Source organism: Calliphora vicina, chromosome 3 (assembly GCF_958450345.1).
Source record: "Calliphora vicina chromosome 3, idCalVici1.1, whole genome shotgun sequence".
NCBI lineage: Eukaryota > Metazoa > Arthropoda > Insecta > Diptera > Calliphoridae > Calliphora > Calliphora vicina.
In genome coordinates, this window is record NC_088782.1 from 127,500,467 (window position 1) to 127,516,924 (window position 16,458).

The 16,458-nt window shown below is 29.6% G+C and overlaps 1 protein-coding gene across 1 annotated transcript; it reads right to left on the bottom strand.

Annotated features, from left to right (window-relative positions):
• Positions 1-13,679: 13,679 nt before the first annotated feature.
• Positions 13,680-16,118, bottom strand: LOC135954387 (cationic amino acid transporter 4). The gene is made up of 2 exons (XM_065504537.1): positions 15,657-16,118; positions 13,680-15,574 (listed from the first exon to the last, which is right to left on the bottom strand). The coding sequence occupies exons 1-2, from the start codon at positions 15,796-15,798 to the stop codon at positions 13,683-13,685; spliced, it is 2,034 nt and encodes a 677-aa protein (XP_065360609.1). The 5' UTR covers positions 15,799-16,118; the 3' UTR covers positions 13,680-13,682.
• Positions 16,119-16,458: the final 340 nt, after the last annotated feature.

Genomic DNA, 16,458 nt, shown 5'->3' on the forward strand with positions numbered 1-16,458 from the left:
TCTTAATTTTCACATTATTTTGAGATGTTCGAAAATTCGAACTTTATTTCGAAATTCCTTAAAATGTCTAAAAATCTGCAAAATGCTTGTTATATGTATAGTTTTTATAAATATAATGCTAGAAATAATATTTTTCTTCATTTTCACATAATTTTGAAATGTTCGAAAATTCGAACTTGATTTCGAAATTTCTTAAAATGGCTAAAATTCTCTAAAATGTTATTTTAAAGATCGCTTATCACAAAATTGCTGTTTTTTCTTAATTTTCACATAATTTTGAGATGTTAGAAAATTCGAACTTAATTTCGAAATTTCCTAAAATGTCTAAAAAATCTCCAAAATGCTTGTTAATGTATAGTTTTTATAAATATAATGATAGAAATGATATTTTTCTTCATTTTCACATAATTTTGAAATGTTCGAAAATTCGAACTTGATTTCGAAATTTCTTAAAATGGCTAAAATTCTCTAAAATGTTATTTTAAAGATCGCATATCACAAAATTGCAGTTTTTTCTTCATTTTCACATAATTTTGAGATGTTCGAAAATTCTAAATTAATTTCGAAATTTCTTAAAATGTCAAAAATTCTCAAAAATTTTGTTTTAAAGATCGCTTATCAAAAAACTATCACAAAATTGCAGTTTTTCTTAATTTTCACATAATTTTTAGATGTTCGAAAATTCGAACTTAATTTCGAAATTTCCGAAAATGTCTAAAAATGTCTTAAAATCTCCAAAATTCAACTTTTGGAATCATTATTATAAACATTTATGTTTTTTTTATATTTTTCTTGATTTTAACATAATTTTGAGATGTTCGAAAATTTGAATCTATAGTAAGACTATGCAACGAACTAGGAATGAAGCTAATTTAGGACTATAGAAAACTATAGTCCTAAATATCTATTGTATGAGCTACGATTGAAGCTAATTTTAAATGGTTTAAGGACATAATTTGGAACAATTGAAACTAATTTTGAACTATATAGATACCTACGATAAAAGCTAATTCAGGAAATAGACCTAAGATTGAAGCTTATATTGAAGATAATCATAACCAGTCTGTTCATAAATGCTGTGCTGAAAAAGTAGGAAACCTAAACTTCATCTGTGATCAGTATGTGATCGTACAAATTGATCAAGTTATTATATTACGCATTCAGGTTTTCTCTTCACTACTAAAAAACAACTTGCTAGATTTGAGGATACCTTCCTCAAACTGCCATTATTATCCTTACACTGAATGCTCATTCATGAACCTTAGTTAAACGCCATGTGTACCATTTTTTCCACCTTTTCTTCTACAGGATTTATTACGTTCCAGGTTATTTATGTGTGTGTGGGATATGAAATGATGCTACTACTTGTAATACAGTCACTACACATTCTCTACAGCAGCATTTCGTAACTCGGTGTTTCCTTAAAGAACCTTTGCCTTTAAACAAATATAAAAATAACAATTGTTTTGTTGTTGTCTTAAACATTTTCGGAAAATGAAAGAAATTTTCTTTTTTTTATGAATTCTCTAGTATCTAGAACATGTTTATGTGTGATGTTTTTCACACAGCCACACAGGATATGCTGATGTTGTTGTGATATCTTTCAGTTCTAAGTACGTTTGTTGGCATTTCATCCAAGGATTATATGTATATGTTTGCTTTGTCATCAATTGTTTACCGCATTTTTAGTCTTTGAGAGTTCATTGTGCTCATGAAAACATGTAAAAATAATAGACATTTTTCAATTCCAATTGTAAGAGTTTTCAATACATAAAAATAAATCGTTATTTTCCTGTTTGAATGTTTTTTTATTTATTTAGTTTAAAATTTTATTTTTGGTTACACTTAACTACAGTTTCCTTATTTGTATAAAGTAAAATAAAAAACAACAATTGTGGGAATTTTTGTTTTTGATACAATTTATGTGTCCTGCATTCATTCATTCGTTGAGATAAATATTTAGAAAAAAAGTACATGTCATTTCTTATCAGTTACAGTTTTACATAATTTTGTATGTTCTAGCTACTCTTTGGGGACTAGCAGAACTAGAAGTCTTTTTGGTAGCAATTAATAAAATTAATCTTTTTAGTTTTTTAAATGTTAGAAAATTATGAGTGTCAGAGTTCAAAATTGCCATAAATCTGAATTCAAATTGTATTTTAAACAAATTTATGAAATAAAATTGTATTGGATGCAGAGCAGAGCAATTAAAAAAACTTAGTTTGATTTCCTGTGGAGCATTAGAAATGAAATCTTGAATTAAAACACAACAAAATTTGTATAATAAAAAGATTAAAACCGAGTTTAACTTGAAATTGTTAAAAATGGATTTTAAATGCAGATTTTAATGTAAAATGTAAGAGTTAGACAAAAGCAGACAGAATATTTTTTTGAGGATTATCATATGATGATTGCGAACAGACTATAATAACAGTTTGGTCCTTACAATCATACTATGATCCTTAGTGATCACATATTGTTATTTAGTCATATGATAATTCATATGCTTATTCGAATCTAATCAGTAACGATCATAATGTTCATATTATTTTAAGGATGTGATATAGAGGCTTATAATATGATCAACGGTCCATAATGTCATCAAATAGCATCAAACTATAATAATTTTGCAATTACAATGTTGATCAATCTGATTTGATAGTGATCACTGGTAGTGATCGCAAATTCAACTTATTTTCCAGAAAAACACTGTGGTTACGAAATTATATTCGATCTTAGTTTAAATAAATTTTGCGATCTCGATCGATTTATGGTACAAAATGTGAGTGATCATAAATTGTGCTTATTTTACCGAAAACTTCAGCATTTATGAAGATATAGACGATTTCAGTTTTGATAAATTTTGCGATCTCGATCGATTTTTGTTATAAAGTATGAGTGATCGCTGATTAAGCTTATGTTCCCGAAAAATGCAGAATTTATGAAGATATGGGTGATTTTAGTTTTGATAAATTTTGCGATCTCGATCGATTTTTGTTATAAAGTATGAGTGATCGCTGATTAAGCTTATGTTCCCGAAAAATGCAGAATTTACGAAGATATGGGTGATTTTAGTTTTTATAAATTTTGCGATCTCTATCGATTTTTGGTATGAAATATGAGTGATCGCAGATTGAACTTATTTTCCCGACAAATGCTGAATTTACGAAGTTATAGACGATTTTAGTTTTGATAAATTTTGCGATCTCGATCGATTTTTGTTATAAAGTATGTGTGATCACAGATTGGGCTTATGTTCCCGAAAAATGCAGAATTTACGAAGTTATTGGGCTTATTTTTCGACATATGACGATTTTAATGTGACAAATTTTGGGATCTCAATAAATTTTAAGTATAAAATGTGAGTGATCGCAGATTGAGCTTATGTTCCCGAAAAATACAGCATTTACGAAGTTGTAGACGGTTTTAGTTTTGATAAATTTTGCGATCTCGATCGATTTTTGTTATAAAGTATGTGTGATCACAGATTGAGCTTATTTTCCGAAAAAAACGTTAGTATTTACGAAGATATGACGATTTTAATGTGACTAATTTTGGGATCTCAATTAATTTTTAGTATAAAATGTGAATGATCGCAAGTTGATCTCATTTTTCCCAGGAACGCAGAATTTACAAAGTAATAGTCGATTTTAGTTTAAATAAATTTTGCGATCTCGATCGATTTATGGTACAAAATGTGAGTGATCATAAATTGTGCTTATTTTACCGAAAACTTCAGCATTTATGAAGATATAGACGATTTCAGTTTTGATAAATTTTGCGATCTCGATCGATTTTTGTTATAAAGTATGAGTGATCGCTGATTAAGCTTATGTTCCCGAAAAATGCAGAATTTACGAAGATGTGGATGATTTTAGTTTTTATAAATTTTGCGATCTCTATCGATTTTTGTTATAAAATATGAGTGATCGCAGATTCAGCCAATTATACCGAAAAAATGCAGAATTTACGGATATATAGTTGATTTTAGTTTTAATAAATTATGCGATATCGATCGATTTTTGTAAAATATGTGTGATCGCAGATTGAGCTTATGTTCCCGAAAAATCGCAGAATTTACGATGTTATAGTTGATTTTAGTTTTGATAAATTTTGCGATATCGATTGATTTTTGTTACAAAATATAAGTGATCACAGATTGAGCTTATTTTCCCGAAAAACACAGTCTTTTCGAAGTTATAGGCGATCTTAGTTTTTATAAATTTTGCGATCTCAATCGATTTTTGGTATAAAATGTGAGTGATTGCTGATTGATCTCATTTTTCCGAAAAACTCTCTATTTATGAAGTTATAAATGATTTTAGTTTCTATAAATTTGTTTATCTAAAAATAGATTTTTGATTCAAAATGTAAGTACTATTCTACTTTCAAGTTTTTTAATTTAAAAAATCCAATTTTGATTTGAAATAATAACAACATAATTGATCTCAGTTTGTTTTCACATTTATTTGTACAGTTTGTCTTTATTTGCATACAAAACTAATATTTGTTTTAAGAGCGTGACCATTCCTTGAAATTTGTTTCTGTATTTGAAGAAAAAAACATATTTTTTTTATTTGTTTTTTAAGGAAATTTAAAATTGATTGATAGATTTTGTCAACCAAACATGTCTCTTGAATATACAGATGTACAAACATGTGGAAATGTAACTACAAGTATTGTAACAGCTGTAGCAATTGAAAATTGTAAGTAAATAGTAAATTTAAACAAGTAAATACCACGACGAGGAAGGACATTTGGTGTGTTAATAGATATTTACTTGCTACTAGGTTTTTTTTAAGGGAAGTACGGATTTTTTAAGGATATTTTTGGTTTTTCTAAAAATAAAGTCATGTTGTTTTAAAGGTTAAAGGAGGGCAATCAATGTGTTTAAATAAATGAATGATAAAATAAATAAACAAAATTAGTTCAAATAGAAAAATATCTATAATTTAAATACAATTTTTTGTTTAAATATCTATTAAAATTGAAACATGTTCAAAAGTAACGTATTTTTTCAAATAGAAGATTTGTACATAAAGATCGTTTTATGATCATTTTGCATATGCATTCATTTAAATTCTTAAAAACATTAGCAGGGGAGGATGCAACAAAAAATGTACATGTTTCAACTAAATCATATACTTCAAAGACTCTCCTGTATAGATATTTCCACCAGTTATCAGCATTTTAAAACAGATGCTCAATAATCATGTGTTTCCTTCAAAATACCCTTACTGGTGTTGTAGCAGGATGCTTGCTGTCTGTTTCTAAAAACTATGAATCTACAAAAATCTCTTCTTGCTTCGTTATATTTCAAAACTAAATAATATCACATCTAGCAAAATAGTCATGTACTAGAAGTAAATGAAATGCATAAGTATTTGTGTATTTTTTGACAAAAGAAATCCCAAATGCAGTTGATTTCGAATAAGAAAACAACAATAAAAATATATAAAAACTAAAACGAAACAATAATTGTAGAAAAAAGCATCTGTCTTTTAAAAACAAAAGACAGATGAAAACAGCAGAGGAATAATAATAAAATGAAAAAAAAAACTAAAAGAGAAAAAACTACCACCTTATCATTGTCAATGATCGCTGTGTTGTTGCTTGCTTCGTATCCTTGTGATCCTTTACATGCAAAACCCTCGCAAGAAAGCCGCCAACACTTACAGCACACAGAACCTGTTTACACAGGCACTGAGTATTAGAGTAAGAGTGAGGATGTGTGTGTGTTTGTAGGTTCTTATAGTATTTAGAACTGATCATCATGATCATGGTTTGTCTCAGTTTTGGATGCGTTCACCAAACAACTGTTGACTGTACACACAAAATGTATTTTTTTTTCGTATGTTTTTGAATGGAACATGTTTGAATGTTTTAACAACGAGGAACTTGTATACAATTATTATTGGTATTTTCTTATAAGGATGGTGTACGAATTTTACTGTTTTTTTTTTGTTGTGTTTCAAAAGGAAAGAAACATCTGCTTTCCAAAAGTACAAGTTTTTTTATTCGTTAGTTTCTTCCTTTTGTAATTACAATTTTGATTTGGTTGTGTTTTTTTGTTTCTGTTGTTGCGATACCTCTTGATTTTGGGCAAGTATTTAAAAGGTATAGTCAGTCATTCAGTTAAAGACATTAAATCAAGGCAAAAAATAAATAAAAAATTACATAACAACTTTCTTGAAAAAAGCTCAGTCTATGATGATCACTCACATTTTATGCAAAAAAAAACTATCGAGATCGCAAAGTCAAGCAAAACTAAGATCATCTATAACTTCGCAAATACTGTGTTTTATGTAAAAATAAGCTCAATCTATGATCACTGTTTTATTACTAAATTTTTTTATTACCAATTTTTAGAACGAAAAATATATAGAAAATAAAATCGTCACATTTTACACCAAAAATCGATCGAGATCGCAAAATGCATTAAAACTTAATTCGTTTATAACATCGAAAATACTACGTTTTTAGGGTATTTATGCTAAGTCCGTGATCACTCACATTTTACACCAAAAATCGATCATGATTGTAAAATGGACCAAACCTAAGATCCTTTACAACTTCGTAAGTATTTTATTTTTCGAGAGGATAAGCTTAATCTGTCATCACTTACATTTCATACCAAAAATCGATCGAGATCGCAAAATGGATCAAAACTAAGATTCTTTATAACTCCGTAAATATGGTATTTTTCGTGAGGATAAGCTTACTCTGCGATCACTCACATTTTATATCAAAAATCGATCGAGATCGCAAAATGAATTAAAACTAAGATCCTTCATAACTTCGTAAATATTTTGTTTTTTGAAAGGATAAGCCTAATCTGTGATCACTTACATTTCATAACAAAAATCTATCAAGATCGCAATATGGATCAAAACAAAGAACGTTTATAACTTTGAAAATAATGCCTTTTTAGGGTAAATTAGCTAAATCCATGATCACTCACATTTTACAGCCAAAATTGATCGAGATCGCAAAATTAATTAAAACTAAAATCATTCATAACTTCGTAAATATTGTGTTCTTCGAGAGGATAACCTTAATCTGTGATCACTCACATTTTATACAAAAAATCAATCGAGATCGCAAAATTGATCAAAACTAAAATCTTTTATAATATCGAAAATTCTGCGTTTTTAGGGTAAATAAGCTAAATCCATGATCACTCACATTTTACACCAAAAATCTATCAAGATCGCAAAATTAATTAAAACTAAGATCCTTCATAACTTCGTAAATATTTTGTTTTTTGAAAGGATAAGCTTAATCTGTGATCACTTACATTTCATAACAAAAATCGATCAAGATCGCAATATGGTTTAAAACAAAGAACGTTTATAACTTTGAAAATAATGCCTTTTTAGGGTAAATTAGCTAAATCCATGATCACTCACATTTTACAGTCAAAATTTATCGAGATCGCAAAATTAATTAAAACTAAGATCCTTCATAACTTCGTAAATATTGTGTTCTTCGAGAGGATAAGCTTAATCTGTGATCACTTACATTTTATACCAAAAATAGATCGAGATCGCAAAATTTATCAAAACTAAAATTTTTTATAACATGGAAAATACTGCGTTTTTAGGGTAAATAAGCTAAATCCGTGATAACTCACATCTTACACCAAAAATCTATCAAGATCACAAAATTATTTAAAACTAAGATCCTTCATAACTTCTTAACTATTTTGTTTTTTGCAAGGATAAGCTTAATCTGTGATCACTTACATTTCATAACAAAAATCGATCAAGATCGCAATATGGATCAAAACAAAGAACGTTTATAGCTTTTAAAATAATGCCTTTTTAGGGTAAATTAGGTAAATCCATGATCACTCACATTTTACAGCCAAAATTGATCGAGATCGCAAAATTAATTAAAACTAAGATCCTTCATAACTTGGTAAATATTGTGTTCTTCGAGAGGATAAGCTTAATCTGTGATCAATCACATTTTATATCAATAATAGATCGAGATCGTAAAATGGATCAAAATTAAGATCCTTTATAACTTTGAAATCTGTGATCACTCACATTTTATACCAAAAATCGATAAAATAACCTCAATAACAATTTATACAAAAAATCCAGATCATTAGCGATCACTTACATTTTATAGCAAAAATCGATTATTGCAACAAATGTTGAAAATTTATATCGTTTATAACGATTTAGGAAAATGAGATCAATCAGTAATCACTCTAATTTTTTTTATAAAAAATTGATTTTTAAATCAAAAAATTAAAAAAAAATTGCGATCGAAATCGTTAAATATGTCAAAACAAAAATCATCTAAAACTTTGTAAATATTACATTTTTCAGTGAAATATGCTCAATCTGCGATCACTCATAAAATCTATCAAAACTAAAATCCTTCATAAAATAAGCTCAATCACAATTTATACAAAAATCCATATTTGAAACGAAAAATTAAAAACAATAACTGAGATCGTTCAGCGATCACTTACATTTCGATTATTGCAACAAATTTTTAAAATTTATATCGGGAAAATGAGTTTAATCAGCGATCACTCACATTTTTTTTTTTAATAAAAAATTGATTTTAAATCGAAACCTGAAAAAAGCGATCGAGATCGAAAAATATATCAAACCTTAAATTGTCTATAACTTTGTAAATATTGCATTTTTGGGGGAAATATATTCAATCTGCGATCACTGACATGTTAAACCAAAAATTGATTTTTAATAAGAAAAATGAATAAAATATAAAATGAGATCAATGTGCAATTTTAATCACAATTTGTTTTAGAAAAGAAAAAGGGAAAAAAATTAAAGCAAAACAGGAAATAAGATCAGTGATCGATCACTAATTTTTTATAACAAAAATCGATTTTTTAACAAAAAATCTATTAAAATTTTCTATGATCATTTACATTTTGTTATAAAATTCCACTTTTGGAACATAAAATTTACAAAACCTCAAAACGTCTAGAACTTTATTAATGTAACGTTTTTGCTCTATAATATTAAAACTATAAAAATCAATTTTTCTTGTACTTGTTAAGGTGTCCTTTAGGGTTACACGAAACCCTTGAGGAATAAGACGTCACAATTTGTATTATTATTGCTAACAGTTTTTTCTATTATTACTTTTAAATTGTGTCTTTAGTTTAACCTTGTCGTCTTGTCTTTCATTGAATGTGTTTTAAGGGCCATAATGAAACATTTGTTTGTCTATATATCTGTCTACCGAGCTGAGGTTGCCTAGTGCGTTTAAAACAAAAGGACACCATAAATATTGTATCCTGCATGGAAATGATGTAAAACAAAAACAATAAAAAAAACATGTTGCAAGAAAAGGAAACAAGGTGCTGCTGCTGCAGCTAAACAATCAGTTTATAGCAACAGCATTTAAATGAAAATCAAATTGAAATCTAATTGTGAAAACGTCTGTCTCGTCGCAGTTGTACAGCAACCTCAAGTGTAGGTGACTGTTGCAACAAGCTGAAAACATCTGTTGACTTTTCGTAGAACAGTCTCTTGGAGGGAAATCATCACAGCATGGTTGGTCTTAGCATTGTGGCCGTTATTGATTTACCAACTCTTATGAAAATGTATGATAGTTGCAGGTTTTTGTTGTTTGTTTTTAATTAATAACATTTTTTTTTTATTTTTTTTTTTTTAAATATTACATTTTAACATAATCATAATTAAATATGAAGGTACATTTATATTGTATTTATATTTATTATTATATTTTTAATTATACGGTAGATATACACAAACACATTTATAGTTTAATTGAATTTGATTATTTATTATGTTAACTTAAAACAGTGGGCAATTAAAGTAAGGGGGAGAGAATATATTGAAAAGGAAGGAGATGTTAACAAAATTCTTAAAATAATGGCCAAAGAAAGTGAAAAATATAAAAGAAAAATTCAAAAATTCCTAAATCATCTATAACTTTTTAAATACTGGTTTTTAAGGGAAAATAAGCCAAATTTGAGATCACTTTATATGAATTTTAATATGAAACAAAGCTTTAAGGAAATATTTGGAACAACTCTATATTTCTTTTTGCACAATACGGCTACGAATTTGAACCCTTATCCTGTACTTTAAAAATGAAACGCAATTTACATTATTTCTAAATGATTATTACAAATAAATTGTTGGAATTTCAAGCTATTGAACCGATTTGAACAAAAGAAGTAACATCCTCTTTAAAAGCATTAACAACTGTTTGGACAATTTTGACCCAAGAGTAAAGGATAAGGGTTAAAAACCCCGTTACTCCTTGGTCAAAATTTCCTAAAACGTTGCTTTTGACTACTAAATTTAGTTACTAGCTTCATCTCTTCATTTTAGATAAATAAAAACGAATTGTTTTGAAACCGAAAAATCTTTAATATTGCGTTTTTCGAGAGGATAAGCTTTATCTGTGATCACTACTTACATTTCATACCAAAAATCGATGGAGATCCCAAAATGGATCAAAACTAAGATTCTTTATAACTTTGAAAATATTGCATATTTAAGCTATCGTAAATCTATCGAGATCGCAAAATGAATTAAAACTAAGATCCTTCATAACTTCGTAAACATTATGATTTTCTAGAGGATAAGCTTAATCTATGATCTTACTTACATTTCATAACAAAAATCGATCAAGATCGCAATATGGATCAAAACAAAGAACGTTTATAACTTTGAAAATAATGCCGTTTTAGGGTAAATTAGCTAAATCCATGATCACTCACAGTTTACAGGCAAAATTGATCGAGATCACAAAATTAATTAAAACTAAGATCCTTCATAACTTCGTAAATATTGTGTTCTTCGAGAGGATAAGCTTAATCTGTGATCACTCACATTGTATAAGAAAAAAAAAACACACTTTAAATAGACAGGTATGTGCTGGAAATTGATTTTAAAAACGAATCGTTTTGAAATCGAAAAAGTTTGTGATAAATTTATTACTTTCGTCAAGATACTTTTCCATACATTTTTATCACATTTATTTACTAAATGAGTTGAAATTACTTGATATTTGTCATCTGGTCTGTATTTAGGAAGCAAATAATAAACAATCATAATTGAAATCGAACGAAATTCATCACTCTTTCAAATTGATGGTTTTGAAACCGATCGATTTCCATCACTTAAAAATGCGGCATTACAATAAAACTTTTTTGTGACGAAAAAAATTTAAATTTTTTTTTTCACCAAAACTTGTTTTTTGTCATAAATGTTTCTCACTAATAAATTTAAAAAAATAAATTTTTTTCCAATTTTTTTTTAAAATTTTTAAAAATTATTTTTTTTTAATTTATTAGTGAAAATAAATTTATGGCAAAAAACTTTTTTTGGTGAAAAAAAAAATAGTTTTAATTTTTTTCCCGGTTTTGAACCATTTAAGATTCTATATAAAGCCTTATATAAATCGTTTCAATATCATTAGATATCCAAAATAATGAGTTTTTAATGGTTTATCCCTTATATCTCAGCTATTTGTGGGCCTAATTTCTCGATTTTTATTTTCTAATTTTTTTGCAATTTTTTTTTTCAATTTTTAAAAATTAATTTTTTTAAATTTATTAGTGAGAAAAATTTATGACAAAAAAATCGGTTTAACATTTTTTTTCCGGTTTTGACCCATTGAAGGTCCAACATTCTATATAAAGCCTTATATAAACCGTTTCAATGGACTTTCTATCATTAGATATCCAAATTAATGAGGTTTTAATGGTTTATCCCTTATATCTCAGCCATTTGTGGGCCTAATTTCTCGATTTTATTTTTTTAAATTTTTAAAAATTTATTTTTTTAAATTTATTAGTGAGAAAAATTTATGACAAAAAACTAGTTTTGGTGAAAAAAAAATCGGTTTAAAATTTTTTTCCCGGTTTTGATCCATTGAAGGTCCAACTTTCTATATAAAGCCTTATATAAATCGTTTCAATGGACTTTGAAATATCTATCATTAGATATCCAAATTAATGAGGTTTTAACGGTTTTTTCCTTATATCTCAGCCATTTGTGGGCCTAATTTCTCGATTTTAAATAGCAACCTAGTCGGTAGAATTCCCGATATATTGATGTTCTAATCATGTTGAAAGTTGATTAAACATAAAGACGGACACAACTGCTTTTTATTTCCTTAAGTTTTTTTCATTATAAAGAAGCCTACTTATTTAGTAACTCCTTTGGGTAATAAGACAATTAATCGGGGTTGTCATAGAATCCAATCATTGTCGGAATCGGTTTTGAAAACGACAAAAAAGGTACATTTGACTTATGAAATCCAATGTAATTTTTTGTTTAATAGATAATGAATTTAATTCTAGAGCGAATATAAAACCAATAACTTTCAATTCCACGAGACCAATGTACTTTTTCTGTCGTTTTCAAAACCGATTCCGACAATGATTGGAGTCTATGACAACTCCGAATGTCTTTTCTTTTTAGTAAATATATCTGCCCTATTCTGCATAAAGAAAAATGCGTTGTTAGAATATCTTAAACCTTGAGTATAGCCGTATTGAAGTCTTACCCCCATTTTCTCAATATCTGGTTATGGTTTTTCGGAACAATATACTTCCAATTACCATTTTTTGTATAACAACTGTTAGTATATCGTTATGATAAAAAATAACCAGATATTGTGAAAATGGCGGTTAAAATAATAAATTTGTTTAACAAATGTTAGTAATTTGGAACAATCTATTTAAAATACTAAATAAAATAGGTTTACTTTCGAAACAAATTATTCGGTATCTAAAATCCAGTAAAAACATAAAATTGTGGCTATTTCAGCTGATATGAATGGCCTAATGGAGCCTCACTTAGATACACATAGGAGAACAATAGAAAATTAAGAAGACTTGAAACTGGTTTGGGGTTTTTGGCAAGCTTTCATTGCCCATTGATCTAATGTTGCATACAATTTCCAGTGTAAGAGACTAACCCCACTGTTTTGTACACCGAATCCGAGTAATAATATTCGTTTTTAAAACATATTCATTTATTTTGTACTGTAAACCGAATCCATGATTAAATCGTTTTACATTTTTTACATGATTGGGCTGTTTATCTCTCTTAACAGATTTTGAAGTTTTGATAAATTTTGATAATTTTAAGAACAAAACTCTTGAAGTCTAATATACTTTCTTTGGCCTTTATGTATAAATTTATATGCAAAGTTTTAAATTTAAAAAAAACATTAGGATTAAAGAGGGCTGGAATATCTAAAAGGTGTTTAAAATATATAAAAATACTTCTAAAACACTTTAAAGATACACTTAAATCCTTATTAAGCAAATTTAATAACTAATTTTGTAAATCCCGGCACTTCAATTTGATAAATGAATCAGTTAATTATTTCAAACTTTTTATATAAAGTAAAGGGGGGTTATTTTGTAATACGATTCCAGAGAAAACATTTTACAAAATTCCAACGTTAATCTCTTCAAAAAGAATTACAAAATAACCCTATAAGGATTTAATAAAATTAGTGTTTTTTTTCAAAACTTTCCTGAAACTTTTATTGCCCACTGTTTGTTTTTGAAATGTCTTGGTTTTATTTTTACACTATACATACAATAATTTGCGCAATTATACTTTGTTTTTTTTATGACTTAAGATTCGTTACCCTAATTCGTTTCATTTAACCCCCTCTCTTACCCCCCTCCACAATCCAACTTAGGACTCCTCATTTTCATCACTTTCCTCATCTACTAATTCCTCCTCTACTATCGGCTGATTATCACTCTTTTTACGCCCTATAAAACGTTGAAATACTGTGCGATTATTGGAGCCCCCGGCGCCTATAAGAAAATCAAAATCTTCGCCTGTAACAGCCCAGGGGGACTTTTTGGGTTCTGGATTTGAGGAGGACATTAACATGGAGTAGGCCGAACAAACGGCACCCTCCTTGCTGTGATGTATGCCATAGCCAAAATAGATTAACATGCCAAAGGAAACCCAAATGAAAAAACGCAGCCAGGTCAAGAAACTTAAGTGTACCATTAAGGCTATATTGCAGAAAATACTGAAGCAGGGTAAGACGGGTACCAAGGGCACCTTAAAATTGAGGCCTCTAGTATTTTGATAGTGAACCGATATAACAAAGACACAAGCTATTATGATAAATAACAGGAAGCCATACATTAATAAAGCCCACCACGAAGTCACGGTCTTTGTATCGGACCAGGAAGTTTTCAGTTGGAAGCATAAAGTAAAACTCAGAACGGTAAAGAGTAACACGCCGGCAGAAACAGCACTGCCCGGTTCAAACCTGCCTAAAATAGCATCTAACCATTTGTATTTGGGTTTAAGGCGACCGGCAGACATACCTTCTATTAAATCACTGGTGGGAGAGGCTGTATCAATACTATATTGAGAGGTGGTATCATTTTCATCGTCTTCCTCATTTTCCGGAGTATCAGGAGCATAAATGGGGTTTTCCATAATTGGCAAGGGGCGATAGCGTAAAATTATAACACTAGCCGAGACTATGGTGTAGGCCAGCAAGGTGCCAATGGACATAAACTCTACCAGATTTCTAAGATCAAAAACTAAAGCCAACAAAGCACTGGACAGGCCAGAAATGGCCAAATTCAATATCGGCACTTGGGTAACGCTATTAATTTTGCCAAAGCAACTAAATAACAAACCATCCGAAGCCATGGCATACATACAGCGTGGCAAAGCAAACAAAGAACCTAAAAGTGTGGTGGTCATGCCACACAAAGCTCCCACTGTTATGATATATTTGGCCCAAGGCAAACCCATTTGACCAAAAGCCTCCGGCAAAGAGGCAGCTGGATTTATATCATTGGCTGGTATCATTAAAGTAAGAGCGGCACTTACCAAAATATAACCCGCCGAAACAGCACTTAAAGACAACAAAGTAGCCAAAGGAATAGAAGCCGAGGGATTTTTGGCCTCTTCTCCAGCCGTGGCTATGGAATCAAAACCCACAAAAGCATAAAAACAAGTGGCTGCACCCGCTATAACACCACTAAAGCCATAAGGCAAAAAACCGCCTTCCGATTGAGACCAATTTTTGGCATCTGCATACCAGAAACCCACACATATAACCAAAACCATAACAGCAATATTTACCACCGTTAGAATACTATTGATTAAAGCGGTGGCCTTGACACCCACGGCCAGCGCCAAAGCATATAAAATACACACCAAAAACGCTAAAATATCAGGATAGCGGGCAAACAATTGAGGTTCCTGCAGCTCTCCTATAATCGACAATGTAGTATTTTCAATCCAACCGCCCAGCAAAGAGTCCACATAACCACTCCAGGCTCTAGCCACTGAGGCAGCACCCAGCATATGCTCCAGCAATATATTCCAGCCTATGATGAAAGCCCAAAATTCGCCTATGGAAATGTAGGTGTAGACATAAGCCGAGCCAGCTTTGGGAACGCGTGTACCAAATTCCGCATAACATATAGCGGCCAGCATGGAAACCACAGCGGCCAGTATAAAGGAGACTATAACACCAGGACCAGCAATGTCTTTGGCCACAGTGCCGGTTAAAACATAAATGCCAGCACCCACCATATGGCCAATACCTACAAAAAAAAAAGGAATTTTCATTTAGAAAACTTTTGCTTTGCTATAAAAAGGTATAAAAAAGCAGAAGAAACTGCTTACCCAATAAAGTTATATCAAAAGTATTCAAACATCTTTTCAATGGCGTCTCCATGGCATCGGTGGGCAAAGGTTTGGTGCGATTCATTTTACTGCACAGGCCAGACATGACATGGCCCAATATAATGCGCCTTGTTCCAGGCATTTTGTTTGTAACTCTTTAGCAATAGCTTTTAAAATTGTTGCTTACAATTAAACTTTCAAAATTATTAGTTTCCAAACGAAAATTTAAAGTCTGCATGCAGCTGCTGGCGATTAGCTAACATATGTGTTGTACAAACAAGTGTTGCATACATTCAGGCTGTACGAAATTATCACTAAATGTAACCGTTAACATTCAAATTTAGTTTTTATTTTTTAATTTTCTTTTAATTCTAGGAAAATTCGATATTTTTTTTTTTTTTTTGTAAAACTTTTATTTGTTATAACGCACTCACTGCTCGTTTAGAATTTTTCATGTATTTTTCCTTGTTTAGTTAAACATCTTCTGTATGCACGCTCACCCACCACAATGATGTTGGTGATAAATGTTATACGTCAGATGTTTCAATGTCAATAACTATGGAATATGCGCAGTAGTGAGTCCTAAGAATGAGTACCAGTGTCCGTCCCCAAACACACACTTGTTGATTATGTATATTCATAATTACTTTTTATCTTAAGTGAATTCCTTGTTTTTTTTATTATTATTATTTGGTTCACTTTATCACTACGACGACGAGTAGTTATGAAGGAATTTTTATTGCTGCTATCGATTTTTAATTTTAAAAAGTTTATGGTTTTAGCAAGTTTGTTTGTTAAAGGG